The sequence below is a fragment of the Corvus hawaiiensis genome, chromosome 7, assembly GCF_020740725.1.
Source record: "Corvus hawaiiensis isolate bCorHaw1 chromosome 7, bCorHaw1.pri.cur, whole genome shotgun sequence".
Taxonomy (NCBI): Eukaryota; Metazoa; Chordata; class Aves; order Passeriformes; family Corvidae; genus Corvus; species Corvus hawaiiensis.
The window spans coordinates 9,664,526-9,691,149 of record NC_063219.1 but is presented as its reverse complement, the minus strand read 5'-3'; the positions used below and the strand labels follow the sequence as shown (position 1 = coordinate 9,691,149).

General features: G+C 39.3%; 1 protein-coding gene across 9 annotated transcripts in view; it reads right to left on the bottom strand.

Moving 5' to 3' along the window:
* Positions 1–26,624, bottom strand: part of MYO1B (myosin IB) — a 110,017-nt gene that overhangs the window by 14,440 nt on the left and 68,953 nt on the right. For 2 of the 9 annotated variants that reach the window (XM_048309242.1, XM_048309243.1), the window contains exons 12-25: positions 26,521–26,607; positions 26,151–26,216; positions 16,911–16,916; positions 15,701–15,805; positions 14,138–14,200; positions 13,150–13,350; positions 10,670–10,896; positions 10,294–10,494; positions 9,173–9,266; positions 8,580–8,729; positions 6,407–6,475; positions 4,665–4,751; positions 4,277–4,363; positions 1,515–1,601 (exon numbers count right to left, since the gene is read on the bottom strand). In XM_048309242.1, the coding sequence (XP_048165199.1) occupies positions 1,515–1,601; positions 4,277–4,363; positions 4,665–4,751; positions 6,407–6,475; positions 8,580–8,729; positions 9,173–9,266; positions 10,294–10,494; positions 10,670–10,896; positions 13,150–13,350; positions 14,138–14,200; positions 15,701–15,805; positions 16,911–16,916; positions 26,151–26,216; positions 26,521–26,607 (1,530 nt within the window). The remainder of the gene's footprint in view (positions 1–1,514; positions 1,602–4,276; positions 4,364–4,664; positions 4,752–6,406; positions 6,476–8,579; positions 8,730–9,172; positions 9,267–10,293; positions 10,495–10,669; positions 10,897–13,149; positions 13,351–14,137; positions 14,201–15,700; positions 15,806–16,910; positions 16,917–26,150; positions 26,217–26,520; positions 26,608–26,624) is intronic. The other 7 variants (XM_048309246.1, XM_048309245.1, XM_048309244.1 and 4 more) reach the window with 7 other exon arrangements.

Here is a 26,624-nt window from a genome sequence, read left to right as displayed (position 1 = left end):
CCAGAAAAGCCTAAATCTGGAAAGTAGCACAAATGCTATTAAAATCTACTCGGCATATAATCAAATAAAACCAACAAGTAACAAAATCCTCACAACTTAATGGTTTAATCTTGCCTGTTTGTATCAATTTCAATTCTTCAGCCTTGCATGTCACAGGTGAAAACACTTTGCCTTCAAACTACCTGTGGTAACAGTGATGTATTGGAATGACAGACTATGGTCTTATTCAGAAAAATCTGTGTATTTCAGGTGAGATGGAAATTGGAAATGTTGCTTATGCTATTTAACAAACTCACCAAAAACCATGCCACAGACTGCAGAGATGTATTCCTGCTGTAACGCACCCTAAAGGTTTTGGAATTATCAGTTTGCATTTAAATGCCACTGTTTGATATAAAACAGCCTCTGAGTTCTCAGGAGGGACATATCCTTGTTTTAAAATCATAAAAACAGACCTACTTTGGCAGTAGTACCCAAAGTGTGATCCTGATCTGCAGAATGACTTCTTAAAATGGCTCCTTTGTATTTTCCAGCTCTGGTTTCCATGTATGTATTGAAATGGATTTTTTTAAACACAGATGAACGTGTATTATATATATGTTTTCTAACTATTTTTCCCATTTCATCACTGTCAGGATAAGTACAAGAATATGAGAGCTGAACTTTACTCTGCATTACTGAATGAATTGTTCCTCTCATACCTCTGTAGTCTACAACAGCCCTATTAGCAGAAGTCACCCCCAGCCAAACCAAACAGATTCAGATTTCCGCAGTTCTTCGGGACTGCATCTGTGAAACTGTGTTATGTAGATCATTTGGGCACAGACCTGAAACATCTGAAGATGCCATTTTCATAGTCTATTTACAGAGCAGAACTACTTTTTTCGAGATTACAGATGTGTTTTCTTTTGCCAACCAGTCCTTGAAAGCAAGGGACGGAAAACAAAACACTTTTCCACATCTCAATTTCTCTAGGAATTCATAGCTGTCACAAGCCACAGGTAGCTGTGTGCAATGCCAGGCCCTAAAAAGGCTTCTGGATGCAACAGGACATGACCATTGGCTTTACACCATGCCCTCCTCGACACTGGGATCAGGGGTCTACTGTGAGCAGCAGTGAGAGTCAGACGCTTCCACCCTACTTCCTGTTCAAACAAGCAGAAGTCACAACCAGAAAATACATCCTTGTAATCTTTCCAGGTAGGACCTTTGCCAAGGTAGGTCAGTTTTTTTAAGTCAACAACTGTAATAGAGTCCCTTTAATCTGACTTTTGTCTGTCTCTTGAAAGCTGCGATTCCGGATATGATAAAAAAAGTCTCGATGCCTAAATGTTGCTGTGAGGCACTTTCAGCTTACGACTTTTTCAGCCAAGTCCATGACAAAGTTAAACAATGTAAAAAAAACCCACTCCTTCTAGTGAGCCCACACAACTGCTTGTTTATTAAGTGTTAGTAAGTAGTGTGCCACGCTTCATTGAGTTCATGTTGACAGATGGGAGTGTTGGAGAAAGTACCTTCAGTCCAAGCCAGTAAGCCCAAATGACTGCCACAGCATGCTTACGCCTAGCCTCCTCCTTCAAGCGTTTCAACTCCCTCCGAGCCTAAAGGGTTCAGAGAGTGAACAAAAGAGACAGCCCGATGCAGACAGCACAACGACCAGGAAACGCCTCTCCCAAACCAAACAGGTTTACAACCAGGAGGGAAAGGGATGGAGCAGCAGCGCTTGACCTTTGACACCCAACATGCCCATGTGAGTTGGTGTGAAGCCACAGAGAAGGTCAAGAAAGCCTCCACTGCTGCTGAAGGGGCAAGTACAGGTGGGAATTTTGTCAGCCCTGTTATTCACTGTCAGCCTTTCCTCCTCCTCTCTTCTGTGCACACATCTCATAACTTGATCCTAATGGGAGAGCTTTCCCTGCAGTTTCGTGATCAAAACGATGTGTATAAAATCAAGGCTTAGTAAAATCTCACTGTCTAGTCACTTCTTCCACTGGCAAGTGCCTGGGCAGGACAGAATCAGCTCTGAAACTACGTGTCATGGTGACTTTCCAGCACTGTAACGAGGGCTTTTATTCTGAAGGTTATTTTTTATTTTGATCTTTATGTATTTAAAAAAAAAAATTCTCCAGCCTGGTAAATGATGTCTGTGTGGAATTAAGGGGCAGAGCCATCAAACCTAGTGCATTCCTCATGTACAAAGAGGTAGGCACCTTCCTACTTTTCATCAATCACTCCATTTCAGGAAAGCAATTTGAGGCACGTGTGGGCAACTTAACAGAATGTCGCATTTTAGGAGATACCAGCACATTTTTATTCAGTTATCAGATGACAACAGTCAAGGAACAGTTCCAGTATTACAGGCTCAGTCAGAGCAGCTCTAGCCCTGTATCTGCCCTTGTCAAGTTGTAAGTTATCAGACTTGTGCAGCAGCAGTTCCAGCCTGTGCCAGTCATGCTCTTCTGGTGCAGATGGAAAGGTTAATGTGCAGTGGATGTAGACTCAAACATTATGTTTCCACTCATCTGCTAGGCAGAAAAGCTCCTACTGCACAGCACTGTAAAAGCAAGAACTATGCAAAGCTAAGTATTTGTCTATCTTGTGAAAAGGAAGGAAACTGAGTACTTGAGGCTCACTCTTACTTTATTTTTTTGTTTGTGGGGTTTTTGGTAAAGCAAGAGACTTCTGATGATAACTTTTAAGAACTTTTGTTCTAACTTTTCCCCCAAGAAAAGATAAAAGATCACACCAATAAAAAGTTGTCTCTCTTATCAGAGACTAATTATTTTTCTAATCTTAATTCAATTTAGATTATTATCTTTATATACATATATATTATTATATTTAGATTATTTCTATTTAAGGAATAAGGAGACAATTTTTCACTAAATTCCTGTGAGCCAGTTGATAAAAATAACTACTAAACCATGTTAAAAATTATCCAAATCTACTAAATATTTAAATGAGGAGCTTTAACATGGTTAACACTATTGCATCCACTGGATATATCTTTTAATTCTAAGGCATATCTTAAAACTAGGAAAACAAATATTTCTTCTGAAGTATTGAGCAATTTTTTGGTGAAAGGAACTCTGATTAAAAATAAAATAAATTCTCAATGTATTGTGCTTAAACAAATGAGGAAACAGTGTGTCTGTCAAATTATATATTATATACATATTATAAGTTACCTAAATATCAAGCTAGAACTGAAAAGTTCCAAAAACTCTCTAGTATGAAGGAAATTCTGTACGTGTTTGTTTGAATTCCCAGGGCTGCCATTTTGCTAGAAATCTAATAGATTTATATTAAAATAGCAAAGGTCAAACACAGCATTATACTCCAGACGTAATTTGAGCACATTTCTCCATTCAGTTGGCAAGGTGTTCTAACAGCACACCCCCAACATAAACAACAACTGAAAAATGTTTTAAATCTAATGTATTTATGGTTTTCAACTAAATTAGGAATTTATTAATTGAAACCAATATATTTTTGGCCTCTAGTGAACAGCATTTCAAATGTTCACATAACCCACAACTACAGGCTGGGGATTAGCAAGCATCTTTCAGTGGGACTTTGCTTCTGAAAACAAACAGCTGATGCTGGAATTCCTGGGATTTTTCTAGGGCTGTAAGTTTAGAATTGCAAACTAACATCATTTTCTGCTAAAAGATCAGCTCATAAATTTGTGCTTTACTTGTACTTATTGAAATTTTTTTACTGGTTCAAATCACAGGCAGAGAATCAATTAAACCAATCATAACTAGAATTTAATGAAACTTAATAGTGTTGGTTTGAACTTGTAGATGATGACTGTCCAGGATACAGATTATATAATATGTGGTGAAAATCTCAGCTGGATCACTAACACAGTGTCACTGAAAGCACTTGTTGGGGGCGTGGGGAGGAACACAACAAAAAACCCCAACCTTGTCTCCCCCCCACAAAACATACTTTGCATATTTACATGTAGTTAAATGCATTTCCTAATTTGAGAATACTATAGTCTAGTCATTTTTAATCTAGTCTAATGGCTTGTTAGTGCAAATCTGTACTTGGTTGCCATGCAAAGAATTTCCTACTCTACAAAAAACTGGCATAAACAATGCTATCAGATTTATTAGGTGTGGCATGAATGGAAATGGACGGAATCGATGATCATGCTCTATTATTTAAGAGTGAATTGTATTAGTCATTAATTCTTACTATGAACTAGTGATTAAATGTTGGTATTGTTGGGTAATGGAGGGGGGCACGTGATATGTGCATGAAGTACCTTATATCCAAGCCAGAAAGCCCAAATAACAGCAATAGCATGTTTATTTCTAGCCTCGTCTTTCAGTCGTCTCAGTTCCCTTCGTGCCTGTGATGCATTTGAAAACGGGATATAGAAAAGCTTAGGAAAGAAAAGGTTATTGCAAGTTCCCATTGGTGCAAGAAAGAAAGGAAGTAACCAGTCACTACAAAAGGCAAATATTAAAGCGTGTCCCTGCTTCCCAGATTGCACCAGCTATGACAGGTTAGCAGCAAAGAGAAACCAAAAAACCAGTTTAGGCAGTAAAAGCAGTGTAAGCCACTGACACTATTCCCAGATAACTATCCTGAGGGACCTTCTTCATTCTATGTAGGGACACACAAGTGCACAATTTGTTGCCATTCCTTACCTGGGTACCATGCCAATAAGCAGCAATTACTGTGGCAGCCTCATTACAACGCTTCAGATGCTTGAGTTCCCGAAGAAGTTTCCGAGCCTGTAAACAATTTAAAACATTATTTTTTACTAACTTTTTATGGTTTTTGAAATAGGGCACTGCAACTTGTAAATCTAGGCAAAACCAAAACACACTGCCTCCAAATTCCAAACAAAGCAAAGACATTCACAAGTGCTGCCCAGCCTAACATTTGCTGTTCCAGGGAGGATTCTGTGCTGCAAGAGTTTGGGACTGGCAGGTCAGGTGATCTTTGTTCAATGTTCAGTTTTCTCCCAGATTTGCTGCATTACCTGAGATATCTATATGTCTGTGTACACAATGGCAACAGTATTTTTTCTCCATACAGTAAATGTCTAATCCATTTAGAGTGCAATAAAGAATAAATCACAAATAAATTGCTGGCTTTAGGTCACACTAAAGGCTGCTGTCGTATCAGGCTTTCATGCACGGTAATGCTACTGCAAAACAGCTTGTTCTCCAATGGCAAACAGAAAAGCGTAACTCGAGATGATGCTTTTAACCCAGTTTTCTTCAAATAACACTCATGGGAAAAGACAGCACATCAGTAGTTAGGCTGAAAGGATTTTTTAACCCATTTAAACAAAATAATAAAGACAAAGTAAAAATCCAGAGAAACAGCAAAGTCAAATTATGTTGCCTTATTGTTGGCAAATTTTAAAGCCGCCTGGGCAGGAGAGGGCTATTTACACCAATAGCTCCTAACTGCAGCCCCTTCCCTCCCTGTCTGACAGAAAGGGAACTGACTCCAGAACTAAAGGCAGTTCTCTCTTCCCTAAGTAGAGGGGAAATCCACCTTTAGTAGGGTGAAGAAAGGTTAATAAGGAAACAGAGGAGCCCAGGGTTATTTTTTCTGAAGATGGACAGCAGTAGTTGCTTTAAGCATCATGGCTGCTCTCATGTGAGCTGTCCACCTCATTTTTACCTCTTAATAAAGCATCACTCCTTAAATATCTACTAGGATGCATGATTATCCCTTCACAAAGTACAAACCTGTCAGAGAAGAAGCGGAGTTGTGGCAAATTGAGGCCGAGTACAAGCCAACAGCAATAAACTACTTTCTCAACCCAAGTACACTTTCGCTCCTCCACTTAGCAGACAGAGGAGAACTGGAGACTTAACCCAAGTAACAAATTGCCCAGGCAACACAAACTCTTTATTTTAATCCTGCTTTCAATTTGATTCATCCTTTGAGAATCCTGTTAAGCATAAAATAATCGCCAACCACAACTTGTTGCTTTCAAATCAGTCCAGCACTACAGTTTTCCTAAGCCCACTGGCAGAGCCCCAGAACATCCTGCTCTGGAGCAGTTGGCCTGCCTGATTAGGTGTGCTCTAATGACCACCCTCACTCATTTACACTCCAGTCCATGTTAAGAGGCCTCCTACCTCCAAATTCCCTGGCAGAAGATGCCTCAAGGATAACCCAGTAGTTTAGTGTGGTCCCAGCATTCCACTTGCAGGGTTTGCAGGGATTTATAGTCCGGGCAACACACGCAGATACCCTGAACTCACCCCTTCTCACAGCAAACACGAGTGTTTAACAACGGCTGTGGCACAGCCACAGCTCCGTGGAGGGAAGGCATGAAGGGCAGGAGGCTCAGTGCATTTGGGATGTGTTTTCTGACCTGCTCCTCCCCTCACCGTACAGACAGCCGCAGTAGCAGGAAACTCACCTTCCACCCTCTGATGTACGACTGCACTGTAATAGCCGAACTCTTTATCTTCTGGTATCTTTTTTGTTGCTGTATTGGAAATAAGTATGTGATGCTTAGAACAGAATATTACATCTGTTAAGCACTGCATAATAAACCTTTCATTACTAACATTTCACCATATGCTTGAGGAGACAAGCACTAAATGTAAAAAGTGAACAATTTTTGACTGAGCACATCAGAGTGTACATTCTGTGTTCAACTCGAGGGGAAACAAAGCACATCAACAATGCTGCATGGACAATGTCACCCTGTTTACAGAAACACTAAGTTCATGGTCAGCAGCACAAATGCAGATTAAATGCTAACAGTAAGAGCTTTATTTGTCTTCCCCACCACCAGAGTAGCACACAAACTGTCCCAAATGCTCAGGTTTGTTGGCTAAGCTTTTTACCACCTTTTCATAAGACAAGCTGTTCCTGTTACCCATAAAATAAAATTTCCTTTTATTATACCAAGTGCTGATGATAACTCAGGAAGAGGAAAAAAACCAAAACCATGGATTCCAGAATGAGATGCTGCAGTATTATTTAAGCATGCTAAGTTGAACTATAAATTTCCTGGACAGCTGAGCATTTTCAGTTCTAAAACTCAGTTCTCCAGTAGCCTAACATTTAGTATAATACTAAATTGACAGACTTTGCAACAGGGCTTTTAGACTTGACACTCAGCCCACTCAGTGACAGTGAACATCTCTGTGAGCAAGCTGGAGAGGGTCCCCTCTGGGCCACCCTCATGCCACGGCTGCCATCTGTGTCTTGCAAGGCAACAGACAGACAAATGTCTGCATATTGTTGAGTCAAGCCTCCAGCACAAGGAGTTGCTCAAAAAAGCTTTATTCATTCCAGGGACTTCCCATGAAACCTTCCAAAGCACTGTGCCTACCAGTCATGTTGGGTGAGGAGAACGGTGCCTTCCATCCGCATGAAGAGGCTGAGGAAACCTCTCTATCACCACCAATAAAACAACTGCTGCCATGTTTCACCAGTGACCCAGTAAAGGTTCACAGTTAAGAAATCAGCAGTTCTTGGCCGTGTATTTGTTTTCATTTCCTTATATTTAAAGTTGTGCCAATTGAGCTGCATTAAGTCCATTTTAAATTCATTAAGGTTGCATGAGATCATAATGAAGCCATATGGGTACAACGCAATTCTGTAATGATGCTGTTTGTAGGAACAGGGCTTTCAATCACACAAGTTCAGAGAGAAGAGTTTTTACAGTAAAAAAGCATGCTTCAGGCATACTTTTTCCAAATCATCTATACTTCCCTCTAGTTATCCAAGAGAAGTGAACCAAACACTGATGGCTTTCAAGAGGACAAACAGAAGTGCTTGTCAACTGAAAAACAGGGATTTGTCAACTCTGCAACTTGCAGTTTAAGAAGACTTTCTTTCCATATTTTATCAAGGTTTCTGATACGCTTGTGCTATTCTCTAGCAGTAACAAAACACAGCTGAGAAGTTCAAGAACGGTTTTAGAAACAAATAAATCTTTTTTATCTCGTAAGTCAGTATCATTTCCTAACTGCCAAAGAATCACAGAACCATGCTGTTCAGTTTGTGGCACCAAACACCCAGTCCACAGATAGATCTGAAACTGCTTTAGGACTGACTGTATCAATAATGACACTGAATTACAAGTCTTAGGAGTTATAATTAAAATTATATGCTGCCTCCTCCCAGGCAGCATTCTTGAGTCAAAGGCAAATGTTCCAAATAAGGCAAAAACACAAAAAGGCTTAGGAATGACTGAATTCCACAGAACTGCACATGTATATTACTGAACATTTTTTACACATTAACCACATGTTTTGAAAGCACCGGAAGTGCTGGGAAGCACAGCATTTAAGCTTAATGAAAAAGACTCTTCCCAGCTGAGCCACAGAATCCTGTTTTCCCAGAGCAAAAGGACTCTGGAGAGCTTTTCAATTATTTAAGAACAAGCACAATGTAAGCACTTAATAGTGGTCTATAGAAACTAAATTTTCTTTATTCCCGCTATTGGTACTTAAATATTAGCATAAAATTGAATTCTTTCAACAGCTCTCAGTACATATTGAGGAAGAATATCCTATGAAGGTTATATGTATTAAACAATGAAGAGAACCCCCCATGTAGTAAGGATGGTATCTTACTGCGTATCTCCTGTACCAGGAAGCAATCACAATCTGGCATCTTTTCATTAACAAGAAGCGGGTACGGCACTTCCAGCCTCTGTAAATCTTTTCAATCAGAGTAGCCAAGTCCTCCAAACGCTGCTTCCTCAGGTCTTCTAGTTTGAAGAGCTGGGTGTGGGGGTTTTTAGGGTTTTGTTTGACATTGGAAGAAAAACAGCAGGAGAGAAGAGACAAGGGAAAAAACCCATAAGCACAGCTCTTGTAAGAGAAATCACTTCTTTACTGAAGTCCCCCCTCAGACACATGTTGTTTTATTCATCTCCAGAGCTATAGGCAGATATACCAAGATGATTTGTGGCAGATACACTGTCACAAGTCAATGCTCTAAAATTATATTAAATAAAGGCTGACAGCTATTGTAGAATCTTGATTCACATTGATTTTAATGGGTCTAACATTAAAAAGTGCTTTTTTAATGCTACATTCACATCAATATATCAAAGCACTGCAAGTAGAAAAATCTGTAGGAACCAGGTAGTGAATGATGCACGTCACAGCAGGCTGTCCTCAAGAGAGAGGGCTTGGTTTTGCAGAAGGCATTTTTCACTTACTGTTCTTGGGTTGCGGATGAATATCTTTGATCTGCCAAATGAAAATTCCTCTTCAGGGATTCTCAATTCATTAAACAGCACCTCTACTCCAGCCCTAAGAAGGAATAAATGAGCTTAACAAACATGAACCTCAGCTTTAAAACTTCTTAGTTCACATATTCACAGCTTAATTTATGGAAAGCATATGAAAGCATATTTTAAACTTTTAAATAGTGCTTGACATAAGAAGATTGAAAACCTAACTCATTTACTCAGTGGTTATTCAGCTAAAGGCAAGAATAATCACCATAAAGATTCAGAATAATTTGAGGAAAAAAAGAGCAAATTTCATTTTACAGCATCAGCAATGGCCTATTTTTTCCTCTTACATCTATAATTATTTTACCTAAAAACAAAAAAAAAAAAAGGAAAAAGGAAGGGCTCTCACACTAATGTCAAAATGTGAAACAAAGACTAACGAGTTTGACAAACGTCAGTGTTCCACTCTTACCAAATGCATTTTAGGAACACCAACAGAAAAAGGAGAGAGGAACTGTGCAGATCTTTGTGATGATTACTACAACGCTGGTTTTATCAATACTGCACTTCCACCATTATCTTGATAACCTAAAGATTTAAATTGTAGCTAAAAGATGTTAGTCTATTATGAAAGCTATTTAAATCATGCTTTTGGTGGCCACATGTAAAAAGAAATAATAGAAGCTTATTTGCCCATCCCAGACATTATTTGCAAAAAATACACGTGAATACTATGCAATTTAAAAGTATATATTTAATACAATTGATTTGCAAGAGATATTATCTCATAATCGTTCCCCAATCATTATGTAAAGTTACTCCTGAAAGGGCAGGGGAAGACTGCATGGCTGTCTTCAACGAAATGAGTGTTCTTACACTTTGAAAGTTGGTTATTAAAGATAAGTGCCCTCCTGATCATTCCAGACCTCCCTGCAGTTTTGAATCCACTGCAGTATCTCTCTTACGCCCTTTCTGTCAGACCCAAACCAGTAAGGGCTGCAATATGCTCCTTTCGCAACGTATGCAAAAAAAATTTTAAAATCAGGACACGTGGAAGACAGGAATTTCACTCAGGACAGGTAGGAATACTGCTGTCTGCCTACCTGGCCGGCCCTCTCCAGTGGGGCCATGTCTGCCTGCAGAGCATTTTGTACCTCTCCAGGCAGGGCTCGTAGGCCTGCCGGAAGGCGTAACCCGCCCTCCTGACCCGCACGTTCTCCAGGAGCCCGAGGTACCGGATCTGGTGGCACACCAGGGCCTCGTTGAAAATGTCTGCAGCCTTTTTTTCATTGGGCTTGATGCACCTGGAAAGGAAAACCAAAAGGGACATCTCTTTGCAACACTGTACATGTATACAACTCTTATGGTGATAGATAGAAACCATAGATTTCAATAGTTTATCCTTGGATATCGAGGTGGGGTTTTTTTATATAACCTCACCAAACAAATTCACCAAATCTTTGGCACTGGGGAATTTACCTGATATAGTTTGGATTTTTATTCTGGAGATTTTTCATCAGGGTAGCAACTGAAGCCTTGAACTGTGAACCTGCCGTTGGTGGTCTCTTTAGATTGATCTTAGCAGGGTTTCCTTCTGGGAACAATGCTTTGATAAGGGAGTGGTTGGCCTTCCACATGGCCTGGGAGAGGTCACGGTACAGAAGATCATTATTTTTGTCAACAAATCCTTCCACCTGGTACATAACCTAAACAACAGAGAAGAGTCTCATCAGCACAGGTTTTGAACTACAACATAGACCACTTCAAAACTGGCCCAAGAAATTGATTTCTCCTTCTTACACACTGTCCAAAAGAAACAAAAGATATTTCAGCTTTCATTTTATATCTAACATTTGGATGACTTTTTGTTGGATAAAATGTCTGTGAACATGCTACCTGAGAAAGATGCATTTTCTCATCTGCCATACAGTTCCCTGTGTCGATCAGTTCTGGTTTTTGAAGTGGAAGAAATCCTTTTTCCATGATAACTCTGACACACCACCACCACCTGCCAAGACTCCACAAAAATCCTTTTTTTCTCGGTCTGATGAAGTTTTCTCCCTCTCTTTTGGATCAAAACAACAAAAATACCCTTTTCCTTCAAAGTACTTATGCTTACATTATTTGCCTAACTAAAACAAGATATGGCATACCACCTCTTGCTATCGCAGTGCAAGCAGCAAGCTGTGCAGCCCCCAGTGGACTGTTATTTTAAAGGACTTTTACCAGGAAAGCAGTCCAACAACAACAAGCACAAGTACAAAGCTCTGACCTGCAGCTGGGCACCCAGGAGGCAGCCAGAGGAACCTCATGCAGATCTCAGATTGCTACTGGCTTTTTTAATTTTTGAGGGTAGGAAACTTCTCTGATTAATTGTGACAAGTCATCTGGCTGGTAATACAGATTCTTCTTCAGATCCATGATTTCTCAGTTCTGCATAGGTATGTACTATGTACACAGAATACTGAATGAAAATAGTACTGACACATATTTTACACAACAGCAAGTTACCGGGAACTCAGGCAGCACTTTATTTTGGAGAACTTGTTTCTGGTTCTGACAGGTGCAGTAAATGCCACTACTGAAAAAACCAAACAACTGCTCACATGAAATGACTTATATTTCTTAAAAGGGGGGTCAAACTTTTGTTGACCACTGACAAGATCAAAATGTTCTTAGCAGAGGATGGAAAAACAACATTCCTCCCAAAATAGGAGGAAGTCGCTCTACTGAATGCCTGTAACAATCAAAGACCCTCACAGCCTGCTAAGACACAATCTGTGCACAGTCCTTCTCCAAGTACTAGAGTATTTTCAATTCACTTACATTTTTGACAACCAAAGAAGTACCTAGGTATTAACCCCTGATAGATTATAGGCAGTTACAAACTCTTATTGGCAAATAATGTTAAGTTAATGAATGGCTGCCTGAAAGGCTGAAAGTCTGATATTTCCAGGACTATTCTGAACAAGAAAATTATTGAGCTATTCAAAATTATAAGATGAAGAAAATTTCAAAAAGCATTAAGCAGTCCTAGGGAAATTAAACACTTTCCAAATATTCTTTACTGTGTGAAATTATCACTTCAGCAGATTCAGACAAGAGGTATAATTTCAGCCGTACATTTACTTTTAATTTTCTTTTAAATCTTCAGTCTACAAATTTAATTATTTTGATTTTCATTAATAAAAAGTCATAATGGATTACACACTGAAAGCTGTCACACTTGTATTTATTCATACTTCTTATATTGCAAAATGCAAATACGTTTGCAAGCCCTCTGTGTAGCTTTCTCTATACTCTGTTTAAACAGAGTATCAAACTCAGTTCCTTCAAACATACTAAAACTGCATTTTCTCAACAATGTGACTAAGGACTACAGCTAATTCAGTGACAAAGAGCATGTTTTCCAAAATATGTTGCCTACAAATGTGTGTGAATTTTTGTCACCTTGAGCAATGATTTCTTTCCAGAGACCTAACAGCAGCACTGCAGCAGTGGGCATCTTTCTCCTTTGATGAAAGGAGAAGTGTTTTGATTTCAACTGGAGCAGCAGGACTTTGTACAAGGGCACGTAGTAACAGGACAAGGGGTAGGGGCTTCAGACTGGCAGAGGGCAGGTTTAGATTAGTTATTAGGAAGGAATTCTTCACTGTGAGGGTGGTGAGGCCCTGGCACAGGCTGCCCAGAGAAGCTGTGGCTGTCCCATCCCTGGAAGTCTTAAAGGTCAGGCTGGATGAGGCTCTGAGCAACCTGGTCTAGTGAAAGGTGTCCTGCCCACGGCAGGGGCTTGGAACTGGGTGATATTTAAGGTCCCTTCCAACCAAAACCATTTCAAGATCTCTTAAAGCCTTCCAGCCCAAATCACAGATTTTAGGCTTAAGACAAAAAAAGATTAAGACAGGCCTGGATTTTTTAGTCAGCTACACCAGCCCGCACATGCTCCCTTCACCAGGTACCTTGCCAGCATAGTGCTGAATCCTGAAGCAGCTGTGAGGCAGGGAGGTGTCATTGAGGAACCGGGAGCACTTGCTCATCCTGCTCTCAAAATGCTGGTGAGTGGCACAGACCTGGTTCAGCTTTTCTAAAAAGGTGTCATCGGTAACAGTTCCTGGTCTCAGACATTCTTCGTCCAGCATGGCCAGGATTCCAGTTTGGTTCTGAAGTTTCAAAACAAGAGCTTTAGTACTTGTTTCCATCACAGCACAAAAAGGAGATCATTCTCCTGTTTGACTTCTGCTATCCAGAAAAACATTCTTCAAGCCATCTCAAGGTTTGGCTCTTTTTACCCCACAACCATTTCCAACCGATTTTTAGCACTTGCATTTTTGAAAGACTTTTTATGAGATCTGAATCCTGAAATTCACATTGAAGTTTCATGTCATTTCCTCAGACTGTAGCAACTCCAACTCAACTGAAAGTTGCCAGTTTACAGTAAAACCATCATGTATTTTATGTTAATGGTTAAAAAGTTATCTTTTCTGATTGTTAAGGAATTTTATCTTTCTTGCTTTGGAAGTCTTCTCATTATATACAAGTACTTTGAGTACCTCTAACACTCAGTAATGAATGTGTAATTGAGTTTTCTAGTTCCCATATGAAAAGAAATGTTAATTACAATGCAGCATGTGATATCTGCTATTGAGAACAGCCCTAAATGTAAACATTTAAGAGCTATTTGATCTGAGGACTTTTTTCATGTAGATACTGCTGAATATTTCTACAAAAGTAACATCACTTATAAAAAAAACCTTTTTAGTAAAATAAACTTCTACCATTCAAAGTAAGATGAATAATGAATGGCATGTTTCACAAAATTTAGTGCATGAGGATACATATAGATTTTACAGCTAAATTAAATCCACTAAAAAAATGGATTTAAAAAAAAATTATTTTAAAAAATCCACATTAAAAAATTATCCAGAGAGATTCCTGAATACAACTTACATTTTCTATTAGGTCACAAATGATAGCATTGTTGAAATATTCGATATGAGTCCATTCAATCCCCTGTAAGAAAATATAAGTAAATGTATGAACAGGAAAAAAATGGAGGGAGCTTTTCCTCTAGGCAATTCCCATTATATTCCAATTAACCATGGTACTACTTTGAAATTTAATTCTGCATGCTTACCAACAATTTATTTATTAAGAAAAAAAAAAAAATGCAACTATCTACTACTATCATTATCTGCGCAAAATGATTGTCCTTGAGCTGCTGCCAAACTCACTCTCCATTCCTTTCCCCCACCCATGTCAGCTTCCCATGCACTCCCTGGCACCAGGCCAGGCTCCTCCCGTGCTGCCCATGCTCCCACTGGCCAGAAGGAAATCAGCCCATGTCACTGCAAGCTCCTGAGATCAAAATTTCTAAGTTCTTCGTTGTTGGGATGGTTTTTTTGGTTTGTTTGTTTTTTTTCATGGGAGGAAGAAAAAGGGCTAAATTTAGATAAGACCATTCGAAAAATCCAGAGTATGACTTCTGTTCAGATGTTCTTAATATCCCAATTTTTTTTTTCAAACATCAATGATAAAATTTCCAGGATGAGATGCCAATGCATCACGAGGTAACGCTGGTAGGGGAAAGGACTGAAAGAAGGAACATATTCATTTCATTCTTAATCTGCACTCTGTGGTACTTCTTACAGTTTACTTTTCTCAGAGCATTTGAAATATCATTCAAGAACCAAATTGCAGCAATGATGGTTTACCACTGAATGCAAAATTAAAAAGACATGCTGAAATTTCATGTTATCCTCAGGATCATAAGGCAGGAACTTTATGTAATTAAAAAAAATGTTTATACAGCAAAATGGTATCATCCAGTTGGAGTACAAACAGCGTGTGCCAGTTTTTACAGCTGGGAGCTGGTATTTTGTCTGAGCTCTGTGTATCATGTGGAGCACTGCTAAAACCTATTAAAATTTTAGCTTGATGTTCACTCACAGAATAACATCAAACACCAGAGGCTGGGCTCTACAGGACATCTTAAATTTATCCGTAAAGCTCACACAGCTCCCTTCAATACTTACCTGAAAGAACACTAGAACCAAAACTCTATTTGTACTTTCTTTAGTGTTGCATGCTATTATTTTAGCCACCCAATTCCCTTTGATAAAGGACTGGCTGTGGCTGTTCTTGGGGTGCATCCCAGACATTGCTGCGTAATCCAAAATGCAGGCTGCAGGGCAATGGCACTAATACCAGAAAGTGGTATTAGTGTTCTAATAAATCAATTAGCCCTTGCTCAGAACTGCCAGTCATTGTTGGCAATGAATGAATCAGAGTTGGGTCTGGTTTTCACCTGGAGAATTCATAATGTGAAACAAATGCCAAACCAACATTTTTTGCTTCATGTAACTACCACACAGCCCCACACAAACATGCTCCATGTCAGTCCTGTGCTCAAAAAGTGCCTCTGTTGCCTGAAAAATGGTTCCAGCCTGCATGCCTATGTATCTCTGCAGGGACAACGGGAAGAGGATAAGGAAAGATGCACTCAAGTATTACCTCTCGGATGTATTCCTCCTGCTCTTCTTTGAGGGTAAGTTCAATGAAGATCTGCTGCAACTTCTCATTACAGTAGTTGATAATGAATTGCTCAAAGCTGTTGTCCTGTCAGATGAAATACGTTTGAGTTTGCTTTGTGTAAACAGCCTGGAACCCAGCTGGAGTAAGTTACTGCAGCAGCTGCAGGTCAACAAGCTGCTGTATTAACTACTCCTTCCAGTTTTATGATGTGATGGTTGGAGGAATACTTGATTGAGATCACGATTAGTTTAGAAATTTTTGACCAAATCCTTTCCTGAGGCTTTGTCCATTGGGAGGGACAAAAACCTCTGTGGGTTTTGTTCACGATGCCTCCATACTGATCCCTTTCAACAAGTTATGAGGACACCTGTGGTGTCAGGGAATAAATGACCAAAGTTTTGCCTGCACCAATCTGTCCCCATATGTAAAATGTAGTCTCCTGCGGGGTCCGATAAATAAAATCATGATAGTAGCATCAGCTCTTTTCCACTCAGCAGCCAATAAAGTATCCTATTTCCCTACAGAACAGGGCTCAAGCTGCTATTCCAGTTGCATCTGAGCCTGGGTTAAGAGATTATTGGTTCCAGAGGTCAACCCACCTCCTCCCTGCCAACAAACTGCCCCTTGAAATGATGGGAAACAAAAGAGCTTCATTGACTAAAATTCCTCTAACAGGCTAACTCATCTAAAACTGGGTTAGGGAGCAAGCAGATGTGTGACCCTTTGCAGAAGGGACCGGGGAGTGGAGCAGACCCCAGCAGGAGGGGTAGGCACAGGAAGGAGGCTTGGTGACTGCCCCATCACAGGCTGTGACATGACATTGTGCCTTTTTAAACTACCAAATCATCTGCTATACAATACCTGTGAAGCTTAAATAATGCTGATAGAATTTTTATCACTGAAGGCAAGTGCAATCATTTGAATGTTTTAATCAAGGATCTGGTTGCTAAATGAGATTAAGAACACACACGCAGATTAGAAAATATTGAGGTAGCACAGATTACTTTTATAATTTTAGTTTTAAATGAAGCAAAATCATAGCTGATCACCAAAATTCCTCAGCCACAAATGCTGCCCCTCTCACCAACTGCAATTATCACTCAGAGATTGCAAAACTTGCATAGCTCAAGATGAGAGAGTTAAAATTTGGCATGCAGCAAAATCAGCACTGCAAACAAGTCATACTTACTGCATTCTGTTGAAAAAGAAATTACATAAACTGCAGTCAGTACTTATACTACTTCCATAACAATACACAACATATCTATTAGCATTTATTTAGCATACCAAGTAGATCAATCTTTGTATCACTGAAAATGCAAAATACTATATAAATGTTATGTATTACATCTTCATAGCTGAGTCTATCTTTAGCTACTGTCCAAATATTATCAAATAAACCAAGAGGTTGAGACACATCAGAGCCTAACACAGAACAGCATTCTTGCATTGCCCTGTCTCTAAATCACCAGGCACTTTTTGCCTTTAAAAGCCACATTTATAACCTTGGTCATACAAATCCCAGCAACAGGAGAGGAGAATGGGGAAGGGAATAGAGAATACTGCAGGAAGAATGAGTGTAACTTTACTTGACACATTCAGATAAGGCCATCACTTCAGATACATTGAGCTGGAAGTAAAAGGACCCCAACTGTCACATCACCCAGAGAAAGGGCAAAACGCACTCTGCATCCTCCTGCCAGGCACATGCCACCCAACTCAGAGAGACTGCTTCTCCAAAAGACCAGGTTATTCTGATTAAAAGGGCTGCAGGACTTTTCACTCACAAATTATACAGGCTCAGTCATCAAAAGAGGATGGAAACTGAACAGAAAATCCAGCTAAACCATCTAACTGAAAGGTCATTAACAACACATTAAAGTAATTGCTAGATGTTTTCCTGATTTGCTGTGTATCTATGATATTTATGGCTTGCCAAAAAAAAAGGCAAACCAAAATCCACAGAGTTCTCCACAAATCGCTCACTTTGAGCTATGAAATTCTATTTGACATTGCCAAGCCACTGAAAATTGCTATTCCATAAAAAGTTATTGAAGAGCAGCAGCAATATTGTTCTTTATGAATGATACAGAGCAAAAGGCTAAAACAGCTAATTACAGAAAAGAAAATTAGGGAAAATGTTTGAAATTACTGACATTCTCAAAACACTAAACTCTGAGCAAGACCAGAAGACATTTGGCAAATTAAATATACTTCAGAAAGAGCTGTTTCCTTTTACAGGTTTTAAAAAATCCTGTATGAAAAAAACAATGGGTGTTTAAGCAATTCTCACTAAGGCAACAACAGTTGTGCATTTATTCTCCCTTAATGAATATCTATAATTTTTAATTATGGGAGGGCTCCACAAAGCATATACAAATGTTCACAAATGAATTGTCCCCCCCCAATATTTTAATGAAGGTCTTATAGAAATGAATACAACAGAACTAGAAGGGATCTAAAGGACTTTTGACCTTTTTTTCTAGAAGGCAGTAGAGAATAACCCATATCAGTGATAGAATATCACTAAACCCACTCAGCAGATGGGCTGGAGGGACCCAGCCATCAGAGACTACTTGCTCCTTATGCTACCACTTGTGTTAAGTGACAGAAAGGGGTTTGACCAACACAGAAGCAGTGCAGTCAGACATAAAATTTGAGGAAAAGCTATCAAATATTCTTAGGAAACTTGGGGGGGGGAGGGCGGGGGCAGGGGGAGAGAAATGAAGACCATATCTTCTCAAGGTGTCACCTTCTCTTCCAGGCTGTAATTCTGCTACTTTTAATGTCGAAGGCATCACTTAAATCCCTGCATTTTAACAGCAGCTTTCTAACTATGCCTTTGAAAGCACTGTGGAATACAAAATAAAACCTTCAGGGAATATAAAACCACACAGTCTCTCAAATTAAATAAAGGTGCTAGGAAAACAGAATGTCACCTGAGATAGGCTTAAAGTCATGTTGAATTTATAGATACAGCTCAACCAACCACCCTCAGCTTATCCTCTGAATCTTTTATCAGATGCAACACTAAATTTAGAGGAGTAGAAAAATTCACTGAAAAAAAATCAAAGCCTACTTCACCATGTTTCCCGCTTCACAAATAATGGTGTCTTGCTCAAACAGCTTCATTCTTTATCAACCTTCAAACTACTGGTCATCAGGGTCGTATTTCATGAATAGCACATTTTGAACTCCAAAAAAATTGTTCTCCACGCAAAAATAAAGTGATTACATAAACTAGCTATAAAGTTCTATCTGTGGGCCACAGCTATTACATGCAGGTGCTTAAAAGTCCTACAGAAAATATTCTTTGTTCCTTAATATTTTAACTTCTTTGAACGATTCCGTGGAATCATCTGAAAAAAACATATATGGTGGTTCCTGATTTTAGACATTTTCATACCAGTAAAATGCCAATGGGAAACAGACACAAATATCTTTGTCAAAAAAAGTAGGCTAAAAATCTCTTACTGGTCTCCGGCAGAAATGCCTCCATTAGATTTATGAACAGAAAATATCTAAAACAGGACATTTTCCTATCAGTGTTATATACCTTCTAACCTTCTCTCCTCACACAGAACTCAAATTCACTTTTGAGTACCCCGTTTCCAATGATTTCCAAAGATTACACAGCAACTAAGATACCTGCTTAAAACTGAAAACCGCGTTTCATTTCCATACTAGCAGGCAGGAATAGATCCTTACCGTCCACCTGCCTAACAAAGTCTAACTTTAGGTGTTCCATTTTTTGTGTCCTCTCCACTCTTTCCCCCAGATTAACCAGATGTTGTGGATCCAAACCCACAGACTCAGGTATATCATCAATGTCACACCTTTGTAGGTGTTTCTCAATATCTCCTCTTCCTTCTTAATCTTTCATCACACCATTCTTGTTCAGGGCCAATTCAAAAATGTACACGTTGCTCAGTCTGCAACCACACTGCAAAAAGGTGTCCAGCAACACTTCTTCAAATATATTATATGAACACATACAGCTAAAATAATACATGAGATGTATTTAAAGGAAAAGCATCTTTTAAAAGAAAACCTAAACATTTCAAGTCATGACACTGTTGAAATCAACAGGACTGATGTAATGAAAATGAACTTTTACATCAGTGTGAGAAGGGAAAAAGACATACAGAGACTGATACTTCTGCTCTATCACAAATAGCCCCAGAAGGTAAGTTATCTTAAATATCAACACAGCTCCAGGCATCAGAAGTCTCTGACCACCTCCTAACATAAGCAGGTGACCCCAAGTAGTTCCATCAGGCCCCTAGAGAAAAAGCCAGATGGCAAAACTAATGATGATAAAAGACCAACATACTCACTTCACTGAGATGAATGGTGGAATGAAGGGTGAAACCAAGCAGCAAATTCAATTTATATGCTACTGTGGTGTCTGGGGATAGGGGGTTTTATGTATGACCACACAAGCATACGAGTTTATGAGATGAAACTAAGGAATATAAATGCTAGGAAATTAAAATCAGCAAACTGCATTTAAAGAAAATGAAAAAAGATACTATTTTAATCTCAGACAGCAATGACCCAGTTATAACGTGACTCAGCTGTAACAATTTTTCAAAATTTTTTGCAAATTTAGTAAAGGCATGTTATCAATATTTATCCCTTTCTTTTCTGTTTACATATACAAACATTTGAGCAATCAAGCTTTATTTCCTGTAAACTAGACTGCTCTGGGCTTTTGTGTAAATATCTCCATAGGCAAAGAACCAGAGAAGCACATCTTTTAATTATAAATATTCCACTGTATGTAATCAAACCATGTTTCGGTGTACCTCATGGAAGCAAGACAGACCTATGCCAAAGCTTTGGGGATTATCCATTTTCCATATTTGTGTAGCTCAACCAACTCCAGCCCTTACTGTGTGCCAGGTAGAGAACCACACACCCTGAAATCCATCTTGCTCCCAGTTGTGCTGCCCAGGCACACAGGTCTGAACCAAATTTGGAATTAAAAGGGCAAGAAACTACAGTGAATCCAGTGCATGTGTGGCTCATGGCAAAACCCAGGTACTATCACTTCAACAAACTCAACCTGATAAACCACAGCCCTGGAACAACAGGAATTACAAACAGGCAAGAACCTACTGTGTTATCAGAGCCATTCCTCTACTAAGACAGAAATAGCTGCTGTAGGGCAAAACACTATTCTCACAACCTGAAGCAGAGCATTTGTGTATTTTTGCTCCAGAATTTCAAGTATTTCCTCTTGCAAACAGCCAGCCAACGGGATTTACTTCATAAACCCGCATGTTGCAAAATAAGCCTCTCTAAATACTTACGTTATTATGCGATTAATTAAATGGTGATTAACTTCCTGGGATGCACCTCTGCTTTGAGCATCCTATCACTTAAGGAAATGATTCCTTTAACAGTATTTTAAAACCTCCCTGGCACCTAGGAGTCCAACCAAGAGTCCCTCTCTGTAAAGCTCCTCTCTTGCATAACACTTGCCAGCAGAGGTAGTTGACCGATTACAGATTAAAATTCAGTTCTCCTCTTTCCCAGTAGACCGGGCTTTGCCAGAAGGCACAGAGGGCTGGGTACACACATTTTGGCACTGCTGCTTGCCAGTGTAGGCTAAACTTCTGGGCATTAGCAAAGGGTTGAACAATTTCAAAAAGGAAATCTGTTGCAAGGTAGACAGCCTAGAAAAAGCACCTGCAAGTTATGATCTGGAGATTAAGGCAAATAACAAAACAACAGATATCCATGGCTGAGTTAGAGCCAAAGTCAAGACATGAAGAAAAGGTTCCCAGATTCTTTAAAAGAAAAAAAAAAAAAAAAAAAAAGATAAAATAAGATCCTGATAAGTCAACTTCCTCCTTAGAAATTTTTTTTTTTGCGTCTAATATGTCATCCTGCTAGCAAATAACTAGATCCTTCTCCTGTTAAATAATCCTTGGGGGGGTGGGGGGAAAACACTGATCCAGGAGCAATCTCTCAGAGCTCAGTATGCTCTGAAACTGTAATGTCCTTCATGTAATCAACAGGATAGAAAAAGGCAAAGCAACCAGTCAGCAACTGGACCAAGCTGTTGTACAGGTTTATGGTGAAAATGGAAATACCTCCCCTATTCTTTCATACCTTAAAACATCTCAGAAAGGCATTTTCAGTGATTACTGCTCTTTATTTGATTACCTCCCTCTAAAAACAGACAATTAACACAATTATGAACTTGTTAATATGAAGAAAATGCATTCTTAGTATTTCTAACATATTCCCTCAACAGAGATATTGTCATTCTATCATCGTCCAGATGACAGCTTACTTAGTACATGCAGCATGACCAAGCTTCCTTCTGTCATCTCAAGAGACTTCTACACACAACAAGTTAATTGCCTTAAATGAAATGAAGTGCTATCAAAATGCATTTCTCACAGACTGTGAGAAATGGACCTGGTTTTACTGCTGGGTGGCTTGTTTAGCTGCTTTACTGGGGATATTTTTATTTACTGGTGGGTTTTACAGAGAAAGTGGTGGATTCTGCCATGTTTTTGCATGTTCTTGTGTACCTGGAGCAAAAGGAGTTGGTCAGATGCTGTCCCCAAAGACAAGGCAGTCACATCACCTGAGGTCAACCAAATGGAAACAGTCCCTCTCTGCAGCTGTATCGCCGCTGCATCCCAGTTTCTTGCCAGGCTAAAACACATGGAACAAACTGCTCCACCAAGGGACTGAGCAGAAAGCACTCACACTGCCTTCCCAAGGCCTGGCAAATTTCAACAATAAGCCTTGTTTGGCAGCATTAACTTTCATAAAACTGCACTCCAAATCATTAACTTCATCATAAGGACCAGCTGCAGAGTAGAGCCTGAATATTCAGAATAAAGCCTTTAAGCCAGCTAGCTTAAAGACAGACATTTCTATCTCTGAAGGGCTGGGCAGGATGAAATACTCACTCCTGCTCCACAACACTCATTTTCACACACCCTAGCTCTTGTCTCCATAGGAAATGTACACAACAGGAAACTCAAGATCCAAAGCAAACGGAGAGAGCCTTCTGCTCATCTCTGCTGAGCCTTGGCAGGCCCCCATCATCTGCCTCCTACAACCTTCACTTCTTGTTCACAAACCCCACCCTTCCACAACCCCGCCCCAACACTCTGCCCAAAAATACATCATCAAACATGGAATAAAATGGGAACAGCCCCAAACCTACCCCAGGAAGCCTGGAATCAAGCTGATTCTAAAAATCCCAGTGCCACCAGCCATCATCCCTACCCCATCTCAAATCACAGTCTAGACTGCACACTGACTATGCACGCAGCTGCTCAAAAATGTGGATAAACATACTCGGAGCAATTAGTGTCAGGCTTCGGTCCACTGCCCAAACTCCAGCAGCACAGTTACACAACCAGCCCAGCCCTCCAGCCTGCATTTCCACGCTAATCCTAGTCCCTAAATCCTTGCCCACAGACAATTCACACAGAGCCACCCAAAATTTCAGCGTTTTGCTTTGCAAACATTCAGTCACAGCATTTGGCTTACCACAAAAGGCATGGCAGGATTCAAAAATAAACACAGCTTTACAGCACCTATTTTGTGGATTGCGTAGCCAAGCTTGCTGCTGACATCTGCCAAACGCACAGAGGCTGAGGATTATTGATAGATTTAAATTCCTTAATCTGAATTTTTAGACAGCCAAGTCCTTATATCTACTTTCTTGGATGGTTTTTGCGTTTGTCTGAAAAATGGGGTCTGTATTTGATAAATATCCTAGCAAAACCCAAATCCCAAAAAGTATATGCCAGCAGCATCAATACTCTGGTTATTTTTTTCTCTGTCAATTTCCAGGAAAACTCATGTAATCCTTGTAAATTAACTTCAGTTTAAATTACAGAAAATTGCAGAAACCACAGTGAGCAGTAAATGAATTAATCTTTCAAAAATAGATGAAAAAAATCTCATTTAAAAGCTTCAATTTATGTATAATAGAACAGGGCTGCTATTGTCATCAAGAAGGTGAAGTGTAGGATCTTTCAGAATGGTAAATCTGGATTTCTGTATTCACTAATCTTACACAAGGAAACTGTAGGATGATTTAAAGAATCATGCCAAAGAGAAATAAGGCCTGAGAAATATTGTGCCCTGCCCATTATGAAACCAAAAACAAAGGAAACCTCTAAAACAAAGGAAAAAAAATTTTAAATGTAAGAAACACTCTTCAGTAAACACACTCCTTGCTACTTATTCCAGTGATACTGAGCTTCCTGTGTAAGTATTGTTGCAGTGTAATAAACACTCTTGCTGCACCTCCTGTGGGTTTTGATACGTTCTGTCTCCAGGGTACAGGGCCACTTCAGGTAAAAGACCACTCACTAATGATAAACTTACCTGATTCCTGAGCAGAAACTTGATTAATGTTGGGCCTTTCTACCCTCAGCACATCAAACAGCTTGCACATTTAAAATGCACAAGTTTAGAGATGAAGTCTTTCAAGTACATTTTTGCCAACCAACACTATTTGCAGAGCTGACATTAGTTCTAACTTCCAGGAACAGATGTGAAAATCGAAATCTGGCTTAAGAATTAGGTTCAAGAGGGAACTGCACATTTTTAGTCACAGGTTTTAAGTAACTTATAATTAGATGGGTATGTTACTGTCATTAACTATACCTCAGCTAATATTTTGCACATTTAGCAATCATGTTTACAAATGTACCACACAGCAAAACACCCCAAATTCCACTGTATTTCTTATATTATAAAGCTTAAGACATTATTAAATTTTCCTTGACTTATGTTGCTGTACAGTGTCAAAATTTTTTTTATTGATTAGTTGCTTTAATATAATTAACTTTAAACAATAATTCAGTTATTTCTGTGATGCTGAACTGAGCTGCTTGGCTACTATTCTCACCTCAGTTCTTAACTCATGAGAGAGTCACGCCTTGTATGAATGTACTGATGAATTTGATCCTCAAGTCACAAGGCAAAACCTTTCCCACCTTTTCCAGAAAAACAAACACTCGGCATTTAAAGGAGTGAACCAATAGCTACCCACATTACTCTAAAGCTTTTGGGTTTGCAGCTTTTGAGAAAGCTACACCATAATGCAGTATGACAGGTAAGTGAAAAGAGCCCTGTTTTTTCATTTTTCTCCTGCACTCAGCCACTTACTTACGACCTTCTAAGATGGTGAATGTATAAAAGATGAAAATTACATGCGAGAAACAGCCTTGCCTCTGGAACACCATCCCACAAATCCTTCAGCTGGCTTTGTGTGCTGGTGCAAGCTTCTGTCTCCCACCTCCCTGTGCATGTCTAACCTAATCAAACACAGAGCAGCTAGAGAAAACAAGAGTCCTGCCTGAGGATGCCAGCAGCACCATTCCAGTGCCCAAGCTTCCTAAAAGCTACTCCAAGCACCAGCTCTAAAGAGATCTGGCACCAAGATCCCCCTTCAGCCACCTGACCTCTAGCATGATATTTTCATAAATATGCTCTTATGTTTAATGCAAACAACACAACCTCACTCAGTCAGCCCTTGAGGCAACTCCCAGCTTGCCTTTTCCTCTGCATAGAGGTATTCTGATTTGCACATAGTTGGATGTTTTGCTTCTGAAATGAAACTTACACCACCCTCACGTGAACAATTACTCTCTTCTGGATTATTCACATTTTCTACACAGTTTAAACATCCCATATTTCTAAGAGGGATATAGGGAAGTGGGTCAGGATTACATGTTTTCTACTGATTTTTTCTCCACAGATGAGTTTCTAGTTTAAACACATACAGATTCCAACCAAGATCTATAAATCTCTTAACAAAAACTGTCAGAACAAGATTTATGAAAATGCCCTGTCCCTGGTGCTCTCTAACCCAATTAAAAACTCCTCATTGATTGTTTTGTTTCAAAATACTACCAGTCTAAAAATACTATTGTAAACAAACAGCAGTGAGCCACAGATCTTTAGCTAGGAATAGGTACAGAGTATTTATCTAAGTGAATTGAGATGAAATGCAATATAAGTCCTTGTTTAATTTTGACAGGAAAAAAATGCATAGTTTTTGTTGGGTTTGTTGGTTTTTTTTCTCCTCTCAGGATACACAGCTTGTTCAAAGACATCCACAAAATGCCTCAGGGCAGAAATGACAGTGCCAGAGTTTCTCCTATGCTCAGAATGTATGTCACAACAAAATATATTTAGTTTATCCATCATAAATATTTATTTATCTATGGTGTAAAAACACAAGTTTGACTTTCATACTTTCTTGTTTCAACTGCCAGACATGTTAAGACATCTCTCTTTGGCTTACTGTGGTTTTCTTTTGTCAGGAAACACACACTTGAGTCAAATTACATGTGTTCTGATTATGAATTCATGAACAACTCTGTTAAGCTTTAATAACAGCTCTCTCACTAAATGGTTACCATTATATAGGTCTTACCTCAAAAATTTCAAAGCCATAGATGTCCAGCACTCCCATCACCTTCTTTCTCACTTTTGTTTGTGCCTTAAACAAAATTAAACATTGAGTCAGTCATCTATACATTGCATACTTGGGACTCAAGAAAATGAATGTAGGCTGTCAAATACTGCAAACTAAAATGTTAAGTGTGGTTTCCCAAAATACACTTAATGTGAATATTTTTATAAGCTTAAGAACATGGCAGAGAGCAATTTGTTGAGCTGTGATACAGTTATTTGTGTGTAGCAGTGAACAGCCAGGAAAAATGAAATTGGAAAATACGGTTTTACTGTCCACTTTAATTTAAAGGATTTCTATTGATTTTTTTACAAGCACAAAGCAACAATACCTTAATGCTCTCATTGATTCTGGTAACAAGCCAGGAGAACAGGCGACTGTATAAATTCTTAGCCAGAGCATCACGGGCATAATAAGCCTAAACAGAAGAAAGAA